The following is a 14961-nucleotide window of genomic DNA, read 5'->3' as shown; positions in this document are numbered from 1 at the left end:
ATTTGAAAAACAATGAGGACCACTCAAAGCCACAGTAGTCAACTGTTACACTTTCAGGCAATTTTCAGGTTGTGTGATGGTCCTATAATTGTTGCAGTTTTATGATACAAAACAACAGAGGTTCTCCAATGAGATGCAAGTGATAGCTATCAGTTCTAAACTGGCATCCCTCTTCTCCTCTCCCTTCGGCAGCCACACATCACAGGGCATTCTCAGTGGGAATGGGGACCCCTACCTGGGGCACTTGAGAAACATTATTATTGTTTCCATTTCTTCCCTGGTGATGCTTGTGGCAGATATAACCCTTTCCTGGACACATGCAGCCGTCTTAGAGCTAAGATTCAAAGCCAAATTCAGCAGACATGTTTGTAACCACAACAGTGATCTACAATAATGGTTATTTTCACCACTCCTTCTCTTTTCACTAAATTACTGTCCTCAAAGGGACATTTCATTTATGTTTTAAAAACCTTGGTAAAAACATCAGTGCGGTTCAGCTCACCCAGGTGAACTCCATGAGTCTCTATCTTTTGACTCTTTTTTCTTCATAGAACTCACCAATACCTGACACTGTATTATATATTTATTTTATTGTCTTCTCCCACTAGCACATAAGCTCCATGAATACAGGGACTTTATTGGCTCTATTTTCTATTGTGTCCTCAGCATATAAATGAGAACTGGCACATAGTAGGTGCTCAGTAAATACTTGCCAAATGAACAAAATCATGAATGAATAAGCCCCTGTCCCACCTCCTTTTTTAGACTCCTCAGTCACACTACATGGATTTTTATTGGATCCCCCACACACTGGAGCTTGTGAAAATCATTTCAATTTCTCTGGGCCTTGGTTATACCGCCTGTAAAATGGGATTAATAATAGTTCCCCTACTTACCTTCAAGGATTGTTGTGATCGTCAGCTAAAATAATGGATGTTAAAATGCCTCAAAGGTCCTAAATTGCTATACAAACATGAGCCACTATGATTCTTCCCCCCCCCACACGATTTATCACTTCATGACCTTACCTATCTTTGGAACCAAGAAGAACGAAAGGGCTTCAGAGAAACCAACTTCAGAGAAACCAACGTCAAAATAAAAATGACAAAGTCTCTGCATGGAAATGTGTTTTCTCAGAGTCCCCTGGTTCCCCACTCACAACCATCTTCCATTTTAACCAGCTTTACGTCCAGTTCTAACAGGTCTGTTTTCCATCCTTTGGGGGACCAGGAAGGGGGATGAGGGGACTTATTTGAAACAGGTGTGTTGATTAAAGCTCTCACTTTTCGAGATAGCCTGAGCTTGAGGGAGAAGGCTGCCGAACTGGAGCACCAGACACGTATATTCAGCATCCCCTGAGGTTTGGGGCTATGAAGGGCAGACGCCCCTATACCTTGAGAGGTCCTCAGGGGAGCGGGGCCACTGGGGAAAGACACAGTCACAATGGTGATCCTTGATCACAGGGAAACCGTTCAAGGACTGTCGGCTCCCTATTGAAAAAGGCAGGGAAGGCTGTGCAATGCATTCTAAGCAGGTTTTCAACCAAAATGGTTAAAATAAAAACTGTCCACCGACCAACAAGCTAACTTGTAGTTGTAGATGGAAAATATTCTTGACTAAACAACTGATGCTATTAGGTAAATGAAGCCTTATACCACATGGCTATCTAGTCACCATGGGAAAGACTTCAGGTGACGGTGTGTAATATCTCACAATTCCATTGTTTATTCTAAGTGCGGCTTGGACAGACTGATGGCATAGGATATAGATGTTAGGAAATAATTAAACAAACAACGACTACATAAATGTCTGTATAGTTAACTCCATGCATGTGTGGAAGACATTGTTTGTGAAGAAGCCACTTGGTGGCTTGGAAGAAACAGGACATTTTAACTGTAGCTTGCTCCTCCCAGGATATTGCTGAGCTTGAGGAAAACAAATTCAAATTTTCGGCATCTTAAGCAAGCCCTAATTAGGAATGCAAATCTGCTCTGAACTGAAGGGTCGAACACTCCATCTAAGACAAAGAGATATGCTTTGGGGATTATGCAATGTTTTGAATGACCCGGTAACAGCGCTTCTCTCTCTTAGTGTCGATAATTAAGAGACAAACCTCTGAGGTAACTAAATACTAGTCCCCACAAGGAACTAAACCAATAAACCGTGTGCTAAAAACCTCACAGGGCAACAGAGGTCAACTCAGTCTTCAGAGCTAGAAGAAACTTGAAAGGTGATTTTAGCCAACGGTTCTTAAACCTGGCTGCAAATGAGAAGGATATGGGAAGCTTTAAAGAAAAAACCTGATGCCTAAAAAACAAGAACCAAACCAACAAACAAAACTGATGTCTAGACCCCATACCCAGAGATTCTGCTTTAAGTTGGCAAGCAACCTCAGGCTACCCCTCGTAAAACCTCCCCAGATGTTTCCAATATACAACACCAAGGTCCAGAATCACTGGTTCCCAAACTTGCACCATCTATCAGAATCAGGTGGAGAGCTGTTCTAGAAAGAGATTTCCAGGCTTTACCCCAGAACGATTGAATCAGAATCTCTGGAGGCAAGGGGCTGGGAATCTCTACTAAAAAAAAAACCTCACAAAAACAAACCAAAAAACCCTTGCCAAGTATCACCTCTGCACATTCTGGTTTGGGGACCACTGATTAAATAGGTGATATTTGCTGGTGAGCCGGTCAACTGACTCTTCAAAACAAAAACAATGAAACAAAACAGCAAACCTTGATCTGAGGTGCTCGCCAGTTTCTGTGGTGTAAATACTCCCTCCATGGCTGAGTCTGAGCTACCAAAGTGCCCTCACTGAAGGCAGAGTTGGAAAGAAATGCACGCAATTGACTTTTGGGAGCCAGTGCTAGCAGGCTCTATACATCAGACTGCAAGCACGTGACTCTTCACGCTCCCATTTACTCGACAGGTGACCTTGACAGCCACTTAACCTCCCTGCGCCTCAGTTTCCTCAGCTGTGACACAGGACGATCATATTACTCCCTTCATAGGGTTGTTTTGAGACGTAAATGATGACTATTTACCCTATGTGAACAACGTACAGGTAGCACCTGTGTATTTTGTACGATCATTTTCTAGAAAATTGTTTATTTGTTAAAACTTATTATAACACCGTCTGTTACAAAAATACTTTAGCGAACTTAATTTTAAAGTTTAGCTTTGTCCCAAGCTGTACTAAGTGGTGAAATCATGGTGAGAGAGCACGTTTGATGTGCCGATCGTATTTTTTTCTAATACTCACTAAAATAACTTCTCAGTTATCCAAACAGAGATGCTTCTCCGTGCACTAAAGGAAATCATCTTGCAAATGAGGTAGTGTTTAAGAGCATGGTTTAAGTCCCAGCTCTGCTCCTTATCACCTGTGGGATCCTCAGCACGTCAACCTCTCTGTGCCACTGTATCCTCACCTTACAGTGGGATTGTTGTGAAGGTTAAGCGTAAAGCACTCTGAACGGCGCCTGGCACACAGTGGCTGCTTCGTAAGGCTTAGCGGCCGTTTCTGTTTCTATGGTACTGTATATCACCGGTGGGAAATGCACCCCATTTTGGGACATACTGCATCCTTTTCTTCTGCCTCCCTGGAGGGCCGAAACTTGGCTCATTGATTTTTGTTCCCTTTCACCTTGACGTAGAGTCCATTTTTTCCTCATCTTTACAATGAATCTGAGCCTGGCTGGCAGGAAGTAGGTTGAACCAATTAACATTGCCGATACTTGACTTTCTGACCTACCCCAGATAATCTGACCTCCTCAATAATTTCAGCCAGATCATTTTTTTCCCCAAGTATTTGGGTTTTGCCTACCCGGTCACCTGTTTATATCTCACCGGTGAGATCTCCCCTCTGCTTTGAGGTATAAGAGAAAACAGACTTCAGCTACCAGATCTTCGGGTTGAGGACTAGAATTTCCATTTCTATTACTGTTGAAGCCCAGTGCAGGCCAGGGTGGATGTCAGCAAATTCACCCCCCGCTCCGACCCTGTGCAATAGCGCAGAGCACTCCCTCGCCCCTCCCTCAACCCAAGGGCCTTGCTGCTGATGCTGAAATATCTAGTGAGTGCCAGGTACAGTGCTGAGCATCCCATATATGGACCATATCATCTGCACAGCAAGTCTGTGACGTGGGTATTATTATCTTTATTTTAAGGATGGAGAACCAGCTCAGAGAATTTGAGTAGTTTGCTCCCTGTGAACTGAAAGTTTCTACTTTGGGGCTTGGGAAAATAAATTACTTAACTTCTCTCCTTGCTCCAGGTATGTGACCTTTTCCTCTTCTCTATTATAAGGACTATCTAGGTGCAGGAGTCGGAGGTCCCCCAATAAGAAGTATTATATAAATTCAAAGCATAATTATTGATTGTACATTCTTTCATTAAACAAACAAAATGTATGCTAATGCTAAACTCACTCCAATTTTCCATTTTGCCATCCTTTGAGAAATAAGCCAATAAACCATTACACACTTAGCTTCCTGGGGAAATGAATTTAAATGTTAATATAAATCCTTTTAGAAAAAAAACAAATTTTAACAAATAAGTATTTGAACAAGGAGGGTACTTAATCACGTTCAGAATGAGAAACCCTCGGAACAAGCCCGTTGGTGGCTGTTGAGATAAGCTCTCTAAATTTAATATTTTATAATAGACTCACACCTCTTTTGTTAGAAATGGAGAAACAGAATCATTTTCTTTTCTCCTTCACTGGAATATATTTAAATCTCTCCAATTCTATTTTGCTAATAGGCAGGGCAAAGTCTGTCTATAAATGTATCCTGATTTATCACAGGTAATCCCACACTCTAGCATTCATGTGTAGAACTTAACCTCAATTTAAATGTAAATTCTGGGCAACTTTGAGTGCTTTATCTGTGAACTTGGAGAGTGCCCTTCATTAACGAGGTCTGCACTAATTATAAGCAGCTTTGTAAGTTTCCCTTAAAACAATTGCAGAATTGACCCCAAAATGAACAAATTCCGAATTTATTTGTTTTAAAAAATCACTGGCACCCTTGTGCAAATTTCTGCCTAAGGCCCTGCTCCCAAGGTGTGCAGGCAGGAGGGGAAGGGAGCTGGATGATAACAGAATGAAATATACCAGAGAAACCAATGAAAACGGAAATGAAAGTGAACTGGGTTTACCCTCAAAATAGGATCTCTTTTTCCTGTTGAAGGAAACTACAGTTTCCTACCCTCTTCTCATCTCAAAACAATTTTACTGTGAAATATTCTTCGCTTCCTTTTGACTATACAGTTTAGTAGCAACTAATGAAAAGAGCACCATCAAAATTCTCACGAAAGCCAAAACACCCACAAAAACATTTTTCAAATACTCACAGGTACATCCACATATTTGGAAGCTGCCTTCACCTAAGGAGGAAAGAAGAGGATGGAAGTGAGGGTGGTGTTTATGTTTAATTGTTCACAGCTCAATGCTGTATCACCATCAGAGTTAAAACAATATGCTGGCAGACGGAGCTGACCAGGAAACACAGAAAGGTACTAAAAAAATAAAATCTGTTTGCTAATTTTTTTTACCCTGCAAGCCAGACCCACTGCTTTGGAGAGAAAGAGAGAGAGGGAGAGGAGAGAGAGGGAGGGAGGGAGGGAGAAGGAAAGAGAAAACGACAGCAACATTTTTACTGAGCTTCTGTAGCTGGTGTGGGAGATCTGCATTTTCCTCCCTCCCTTTCAAAGGGAGAAGAATGACTGTAGCTAAACCCAGACCATTGAGTGGAGGGCTCGCCAGTCCAGAAAAGCAGTTAAGTCCACTGTCACTTCCTGTACCTTGGGGTCTTTGTATAATCTGGCTACAGGTTTGTCCTAATTGAATCTTTGAGTTCTCATTTTCCAGTAACTCTCTTCTAGAGAAGGGGATGTAGCGGGTGGGCACCCTTGACCCAGAGGGAGATGGGTGTCTGTGGGAGGGGGTTGGGAGGGTACCAGAGCCGTTCAAAACTGTCCCAAGGCTGTTGTTATGTCTCCTGGTTTTAAATAATAAAAAACCCAGAAGGGAAGTGCAGGAAGAGGGTATGACATTTATTTTCAGTTCTGGTGGAGGGAGTGTGGTGGAGTAGGTACAGTGTTTGAGAGCATGGAATTTGGAGTCAGATCTGGGTTCAAATCCAAGCTCTACGACTTACAAGCTGTGTGGCCTTGGACAAGTGACTTCTTCTCTCTGAGCCTCAGTTACCTCATCTGCAAAATGCAGATACCATGAGGTAACTGTTGCAGCAGGTCGATACAAGGGTGAACACACACACAGTCCTGGGACACAGCAAGCACAGAATAAATGGGGGCTGAGAGGATCGATTCACAAGCAGATCTGGCGGGGCTCTGGGTCCTGTGAGAAGTCAATGAACAGCTGGGTTTGAGGAATAGAACCTGAGGAGGATGTCTGATATTCTATGCGTTTCATTTTGACTCGGGTCACACACGTTCCACTTAGCACAGGTAAGACCAAGGGGCTACATTTGGGATCAGAGGAGCGTTTTCAGTTCTGTCGGCAAGTACCAAGACTGCGGTGCACACCCAGCACTTAGGATGTCTTTTCACATCTCAGGTGGGCTGCCTCTTGCCACCTGGCTGAGACCAGTATTGGGAGTCACTACCTCTACCCCCATGTCTCCGAGGAAAGTATCCAGGGGAGTGTTTCTCCCTGTTGCTATTTTCTCAAAGCCACTTTTCAAAATGTCAAATCTCAAGAAAGAAGTCAGTGAGCCAATGGGTGGGGTGGAAAGAGTCCAGGATTTAGAGTCAAAAGTTCTGTAAGTGATAGAATTAGTTGACCTTGGGATCATCACTTCGAGTCTCTTTGCCTGGGTTTCTCTATTTCTAGAACAAGGTGATACCACTGTGTACTCTGTAGGGCTGAGAGCGTGATCAAGTGACAAAATGTACGGGGAAGTGTTTCATAAACTTTAAAGGGCGGAACACACATCAATTAATTATTAAGAGGGCAATGCATTCTGTCTCCTGGAATCATCGCCAGCACCCAGGATGATTCCTAGAGTCTCCAGTTACAGATTCTCTCAGAACCCGACATTTTTTCCCTTTGCAGCACTGATTGCAATCTCAATTCAGTAATTTTGGTCCCATGTCTGTCTCCCACAGAATGTCATGTCTTGTCCCTAGCTGTCTCCCCAGTGACTCACTTGTTACCCAGCTTAGAAAGGGTACTCAGGGAAAATTTGTAGAAGGAAGGAGGAAAAGCTAGTGACCAGTGCCGGCTTCACGATGGTTGAGGAATAAACAGACCAGATTGAGAAGCCACTGCCTGAGTTAGTCTGAAGGCCAACAGGGTTGCATATAAAGCTGGATGCTTGCAAAGCTTGGTGAGTGAAGGAAACCACTCCGGACCATTAAGGGGGGTATGAGGAAAGCTTTCCAGAATTTGCCTAAATAACATTTTACTAAATGATTCTCAACCCGAAATCTTTCCTCTTTATCCCTGTTCTAGAATTTCGTTTGCGCAAGAAGGCGGCTTTCCTTTCAAATCTCCTCTATGTACATTAATATATAACATTTGTATGATGTTTTGCACTTTGCAAAGCACTTTCACGTACTGTTTCTTCTCTAAGCCACCCTGCAAAAGGGTGGCTATTAATTGTTTATCTATTCACTATTGAGAACACTAAAACCCACAGAATTTAAGAATTTATTTCATCATGATCTGAGCCAGAAGACAGAGAAGCCTGGACTCACATGAGGGTCTCCCGAGCCCCACTTTTTCCTTTTGAACTCCTGGTCTTTTCATCAGTGGCAGAAAGTATGAGGAATTTAAGTATCAGTGGTCAGGGCAGGTGCTGACAAAACAATTTCTTCTCAGCTACAAATTGCCTCCTTCCCTCTGTAGACTTAGTGCTTCGCAGTTGGTAGGAGTTTTGGTACAGCTGAAATGATCAACCTTTAAACACACCCACTCTTACCACCAACACGCAGTTTCAACCCAGAAAATGACACCAGCCGAAGTCTATTCCTTTCAAAGCAGAAGATAAGGCAAGCTCTATGTCATGACGGAAACCATCCCCTCTCCTACATGCACTAGCCTTCAGTTTGTTGGTCTTTTTTAAAATCTGGTTAACTGCTGACTTGCATTTAGTCTTATGGATCTTTCTCCCATCCCATAAAAACAGGAAAAAACAGCTCAGAGTAAACCGTGGTCCTATTAGGATTGTATCATTTTTTGGTCCTGGCCATTGAACTTGAAGAAAGATGTTGAGGATACAGGGCCGTCTAGAAGTGTCTTCTACAAGAAAAGTAAAGGAGAAGGCATCTTGCCTGGAAGAGGAAGGGCTAACGGCAAATGAAATGAAAACGTTCACGTGGTTAACCAAGGACCTTCAATGTTGAAGGGTTGAACTTGGTCACGGTGGTTCTAGAGCATAGAATCAGGACGAATGAGTAACATGACGGGGCCCCAGAAGAAGGTACGAACAGCTATCTCAGTCTAGCCAGGCACTGGCTATCTCTGGTGATCAAGAACTCATTGCTGAAAAAAAAAACCAAAAAAACCCCTCCTTGCTGGAGGAGCTCAAGCAGGAGGTATGTAGGATGCTCCGATGTGAGACTTTCCTTATGCGAGAGGTGACCTGTAAGGCTGGTCTCTGTTGCTCACCTCCTTAAGAGGTAGAAAGCTGTCATCAGTTCTGTTTTTTTTTTTTCTTTTTCTTTTTTTACAGTGTACATGTTGGGATATAGCAGAGTGAATAAACTGACAGAACCAGGATCAGAACTCTGGTCCCTAGAACCCTCTCCTGCCTAATGTCAACAGTGCTACCTTTTTAAGCATCATGTTTCTTTGAAGTATCCATAGGACTGACCATGTTTTTGGCCAGCTATACTCTAAGTAGAGAGGAAGGACCAGATCCTCCCAACCCACTAAGGGTTTGGAATTATTGCCAAGGGTCAGAAAGTCCAAGCGCACACCAGACACTGTCTAGATCAAATAAACAACTGACCTTGTAATCTACACAAGACTATTTCCCATTACATATACATGTTGTTTTGATGAATAAAATACAGATTTCTTAAAAAGCACAACCTATTTTATAAAATGTTGTCATTATGCGTTTTTTCCCATCAAGGGCTGTCAAAAGTGTGTGGGTTTGTGTGTAATTTTCATTTCTTTTTTAACTTTAAAAGAACTCTTCTTGGTGAAGTGGCTAAAAGGTTGGGCTGAAGATTGGCAGGGTCAGAAGTCGGGCTTTGCCATTTTCTAGCTTGGTGACTCTGACCGAGTTAACTTCTGAGCCTCCTCTGCAAATGGGACAATTATAATGTTTCTCGAAGGAATATGGAGAGGACTGAGTGAGGTAATCCATCCAAGAGTACAGAACAGAGCTGGGGACATGGTAAAAGCTAATAAATGCACCTCTTCTTACTGGCAATATCGCCTTACTGGTATAGCTAGAGCCTCTCCTCCTTAGCTTGGCGGTCGTGGCGACAGTTTCACTGCTCACCTCTAGCCCACGGGCAATTTCTTGCCATGAAAAGGATGCTGGGATCTCCTCAGGTTACCAGGAGGCATCTGAGCTGGTCTTCAGTCTGGCAAACTTCCTGCCAATTCCATGAACACCGTACGCACTGGACTTCTCTCCAGAACACTGAGGCAGCAGCAAAGACCTCTGCTCCCTCCCTCAGGCTGCCCAAGCCAGGGCATGAGTGAGAGGGCAGTTCCCCAAGCCAGGGCGCTCTGTATATTCAATCGCACATCCCTACTTCTCTCCGGTACAAAGCCAAACGTCCCAGGGCATAGGAGAGAAGGCTGCGGGAGAGGCGTTTGCCCCAGACACCTGGTCTGGCGTCCTTTTTCTGCAGGGACTCAACTGCCCTCACGGGAGAGACAAGAACTGTAACTTCAGCCAGACTTCACTTCCTGGTGTCCCTGCTTTCTCACCATCCCCTCTGGTGGGACAAAGAACGTCCCTTCTCTAGCAGTATCCATGAACACCCCACCCCCACCCCTCGGCCAGACAGAGCCAGTTCTGGGAAGGCAGGTTCGAAAAAGAGACACAAACTATAAGAGTCTGATGGAGACCAAGGGTGAAGGTGGGAAGATGAGCTGTCAGTGAGCAACCTGTTCACATTTTCATAGGCCTGCAGCAAAGACCGAGTCTTAGGTCCAAGGCACTGCATTTGGGACTGTAGGTAAAGGCAATTGTTCCTTGATTTTTAGTGCCTTCCTTGGATGCTGTCTTAATGCACAATCTCTCTAAACACCCAGAATAAGTCATGTCCATCCAACAATTCATAACTGTAAGTTACATTTCTTGAGTGCTTTCGACTTGCCAGGAGATGAGTTAGTAAGATTGCATATGTTATATTTAATCCTCACAACGACCTCTGGAAAAGGGTCCCATTAAGAGTCCCATTTTACAGTTGACAAAACTGAGGCTAACAGAAAGGAAGCAATTTGGCTTAAAGTCACACAGCTAATAAGTTATAGCTTTGAACCTCCCATCCCTTAAGCTCCCTATTATTCAGTTGAAAAAAAAACAACCTATCAAACCAGTCATATTTAAGTCTTGTTTCTTTGTGTGTGTAGACACAACCTAAAATGGCCTCTCCAGGAAAAATGTCTGAGAGATTTGAATAATTATCTGCACCGACTCAGTCAGGGCAGAAGGTCCAACACAGTTTCTCTGGCTTTGAATGTCCCAGCTAATTACCTCGACCCTCCACCTGACTTAGCGTGTGTGGACAGCCTTAATGGTTACTCTGTTGAGCTCCTCCATTATTTTTCAGGTGCCCAAAGGTAATCTTTTCATTGAACACTCACCATTCCAGGATTTTCACAATGCTGATGACTAAGGGATTTTCTTCTGCCTGGTCCTAATAAGGGGACCTGAGTTAATCACTGTGTAGCTTTGATAGGGAGCACGGCGGGGGCTTAAACCACTTCTCTTGCTTCATTAGGGGAAAAAGCAACCCAGGTGCAGACCACGAGGACCTCAGGGTTTGTTACTATTAAATCAATGCACGGACAAGAAAAAAAAAGTGGATTAGGCCCTTTTTGCAAACAGAAATCTGGTGGGTAAGACGCAAAGATGGAAGAAAAAAGAAGTCTGAACAGATACCACTGCATTAGTGACTGCCTGAGCTCTCCTTTCTCCCCGTGGTCTCTTAAAAAAAAAAAAAAGACAAAAACCAACCAAACAAACGATTTATTCTCTGCACAAGCTGACGCCACCCCTGCCTGTTTGACTTCACAAGAACTTGGGGCTGATTTCTCTGTCTTTGCCTACAAACTGCCAACCACACCACTCTTTCAAGGGGCCGGTAACATTTACTTGAGTGTCTGGCTTGTGAAATTTCTGCTGCAAGGAACATGAGGCTATTTTGCTGCCTTCTCCACTTCCCTAACCCAGGTGATCTTAGAGATCTGGATTTTTTCTTTCTTTCTTTTTTTTTTTGAGAGTTAAGGCAGTTTGGTATGTCAACGTGCTACTTCGTACCACCATCATCAGTAAAATGATTTTATTAGTTGAATTTTATCATCTATCACCAGCCTTATGTCTAGAATGTAGGCTCTAGGAGGAATAAGAACTTCTTTTTCTCTCCTCACTATCTCTACTGCCTGGTATATAGTAGGGGCTCAATAAAAATATATTTGGTTGGCTAACCATATATAAAAGAGAGAATCAACAAGGTTGGCTAACCATATATATGGTTGGCTACCATACATAAAAGAGAGAATCAACAAGGACCTACTGCAGAGTACAGGGAACTCTACTCAACACTCTGTTACGGCCTATATGGGAAAAGAATCTGAAAAAGAATAGATATATGCATATGTATAACTAAATCACTTTGCTGTACACCTGAAACTAACACAGCATTGTAAATCAACTATACTCCAATATAAAATAAAAAATTAAAAAAAATGTGGTGACAGAATGAACTTCTGAGCATGGTACTCTTTACTCTGTACCCAGGATAAAGGTTTCTAGTGCTTTCTTGAAGCTGTTATTCAAGCTCTGACACTCTTAAAGAATCACTTAAGAAAAGTGCGACCGGGCACTATCAATTCAAAAGGAAATGGCTTTTGTTGCTTCTGTGAGATGAGCTTAAAGGGTCTCTTGTGTCCTTACAGTATGAGTACAGCACAGAAGGTAGGAGCTCGAGGCCAGGAGTCAGACACCTGGGCTGGCATCTGGTTTGATCAGCCAACGGTTGTGGGCCAGGCAATTAACTTCTCTAAGCATCAGTTTCCTTCTTGGAAAATAGAGATGATGACAATATTTCCTCCTCATGGGGTGGTTGTACAGATTATTAATAGAAAAAAGAGATTTCTTAAGGGCTTAAAACATGCAGGACACTATTCTAAGCATTTGACTTGTATTAAATTCATTTAGTGCATGCAAAGCATCAAATGAGTCACTGTATGTGAAAACCTTTGCACAGGGCCTGGCACATAGTACGTGTTCAATAAATGTTGCCTATTATTTTTATATTCTCTTTTCCTTTCACGTCCGAAGGGGCTGATTTGATGGTTCCAGGGCACAGGTTGGGCTATGTTTGCTAGTGGGTGGGGTTGTTAAACCTTAAACATCTGCACACTGAGGTATGTGGTTCTGTTTCATGGTTAGAAAGCTTCATGATGTCTGGGACTAATCCTGCTGTAAGAGGCCTGGCCATCTTACTTCCTCTCTTCTTTGCTGGCCCTGTACCAGGTTGTGGTCTGGACTCTCTCTCTATTCTATTTCTCCTTGGATCCTCAGGCCTCAGCTCTTAACAAAGAGATCCCTGGAGACCAGCAGGGCTCCATAGAGTTCTCTGCATTGGAATATGGACCCAAAGCCCACCTCACAATGTGGTAGCTTATTATTTTGCTCCCTGTGTGGGCATGCCACTCCCATTGAGAAGTGGGGTCTATTATTCCTCCATCCCCCTTGAGCCTGGGCTGGCCCGTGACTGCCGTGACTAAGAGAATATGATGGAGGTGACGCCACATCAGCCCTGAGCCTAATCTTGGAGAGGGCCAGCAGCTTTGCTTCTTCACCCTTGAAAGCCAGCTGCCACTAAGTGCAGCTGTGCCGAGACTGCCGTGCCATCAGAAGCCCAAGGCACGTGGAGAAGCTCAGCTGGATGAGACGCCATATGGGGGAGAAGTAGGCACATGGAGACACATCAAGCTATCAGACATTCAGCCCCAGCCCAGCCAAGCAAGCGACCCCTGTCAGTGCAACATGGAACCAAAGAATCCCCTAGCCAAGCTCTTCCCAGATTTCTGACCCACAAAATCGTACACAAAATAAACAGATCGTTTCAAGCCACTAACTTTGCCACAGTGTGTTATGCAGCAATAGATAACCAAGATATTCAAGAAGGTGTCACTTGGTCTCCTATTTCCCCAATTTTATCCATTGCATGTATTTTCCTGGAGGATGCTGTGGGGAGGTCAGTGATGGTCTAGGACAGGATTTGGGCATTCCTGGGTCTCCTGGCTATAAAAGGAGACCAGCTGATTTTCACCTGATTCTCAAGGATATTTACTGAGCATGTATGTATGGGGCACTGAGCTAGACACCTCATGTATAACTAACTCAATTAGTCATTCCTGTAGGACATTAGAAGGCTCATTTCACCATCCCCGCTTCACAGATGAGGACACTGAGGTTCAGAGAGGTTGAGCAAATCTCTAGAGGTAAACCAGTAAGTGTCCAAGCCCAGGTCTGGTTATTAAGTGCAGAGTCCTTTCAGGACATCAAGTTGCTGATATTGTGAAAATGATGTGTCATTCTAAAGCTATTTCTTACCTAATAATCACCTGGGATCTGGGAGAAGGCGAGCCGACTTGTGGGACGTATAGGGACTTTGGGTCAGCCAGAGCTTTGTTGGAATTATGCTCCATCACTTACTAGTTAGATGAACTTAGGAAAAATTTTTAACCTCCCACAGTTTCTATAATCTCATCTGCAAAATGAGGGTAACAACAATGTCTTCTTTAGGAGGTTCCTGTGAGGCTGAACAGCTTGACATCATGTTAAGTGCTCAGTGCAATGTCTGGTACCTAGTAAGAGCTCAAGAAGTATTACCTAATATTGTTACTAGTGTTTCAGTCACTTGTCGTTACCTGCGAGTTGACTGTACCAAGTGTGTTCCCATCTATAGTTTACAGACTAGAAAAAAGGCTTGGCAAACTCTGGCCTGTGGGTCAAACCTAGCCTGCTGCCTGTTTTTGTGTGGCTCACGAGCTAAGAATGGTTTTCACATTTTTAAATGAAGGAAAATCGAAAGAAGAATCGTATTTCCTGACATGTGAACATTACAGGAAATTGACATTTCCGTGTCCATCAATAAAGTTTTATTGGAACACAGCCATGCCTATTCATGTACATCTGGTCGATAGCTGCTTTCACGCTACAAGGGAAGAGGCTGAGTCTCTGTGACAGAGACTATGAGGCTTGCAAAGTGAAAAATATTTACTCTCTGCCTGTTTCCAGAAAACATTTTCTGACCTCTGGACTAGAGGAGGAGCCATTGGGGTGGGTGGTAGGGGAAGAATCATAAAATGTAAATTTCTAATCTTAATATGACCATTAACTAGTTGACTGACTACTTGTCTAACCTGTTGGCCTCCTGTCCTTACCTATTATAATAGGGCGCAGAGCTAAACGTTTTCCCCTGATTCCTTCCAGAAATACGACTCTTAGATGGTGTATGAGGCAGGTGCTAGGAAGAATGTGGAATAGGAAACACTTCCCACACCTTGAGAAGTTTATAAATACTCTAGCAGTAAAACAAAAGGCTATTAATATCTTAGTATTAATAAGAGCTCTGGAAATGAGACTCCAGGAAAAATTATAGTACCAGGGAAAAGGAAAAAACAATAGAGATAAAGACCATTCACACAGGTACCAGACAATGTAGCAGGGACCAGTGGGTAGACTTGGCGATGAAATATCAGGATTACAATAGGCAGCATGTGTTACTTATTTACC

The 14961-nt window shown here is 43.3% G+C and overlaps 1 protein-coding gene across 16 annotated transcripts in view; it reads right to left on the bottom strand.

Annotated features, from left to right (window-relative positions):
- CADPS (calcium dependent secretion activator) overlaps positions 1–14961 on the bottom strand; it is a 479657-nt gene that overhangs the window by 40737 nt on the left and 423959 nt on the right. For all 16 annotated transcript variants that reach the window (XM_060163968.1, XM_060163967.1, XM_060163973.1 and 13 more), the window contains one exon: positions 5354–5386. In XM_060163968.1, coding sequence (XP_060019951.1) covers positions 5354–5386 — 33 coding nt within the window. The remainder of the gene's footprint in view (positions 1–5353; positions 5387–14961) is intronic.

Source organism: Lagenorhynchus albirostris, chromosome 10 (assembly GCF_949774975.1).
Source record: "Lagenorhynchus albirostris chromosome 10, mLagAlb1.1, whole genome shotgun sequence".
Lineage (NCBI taxonomy): Eukaryota > Metazoa > Chordata > Mammalia > Artiodactyla > Delphinidae > Lagenorhynchus > Lagenorhynchus albirostris.
This window is presented reverse-complemented; position numbering and strand designations above follow the sequence as displayed.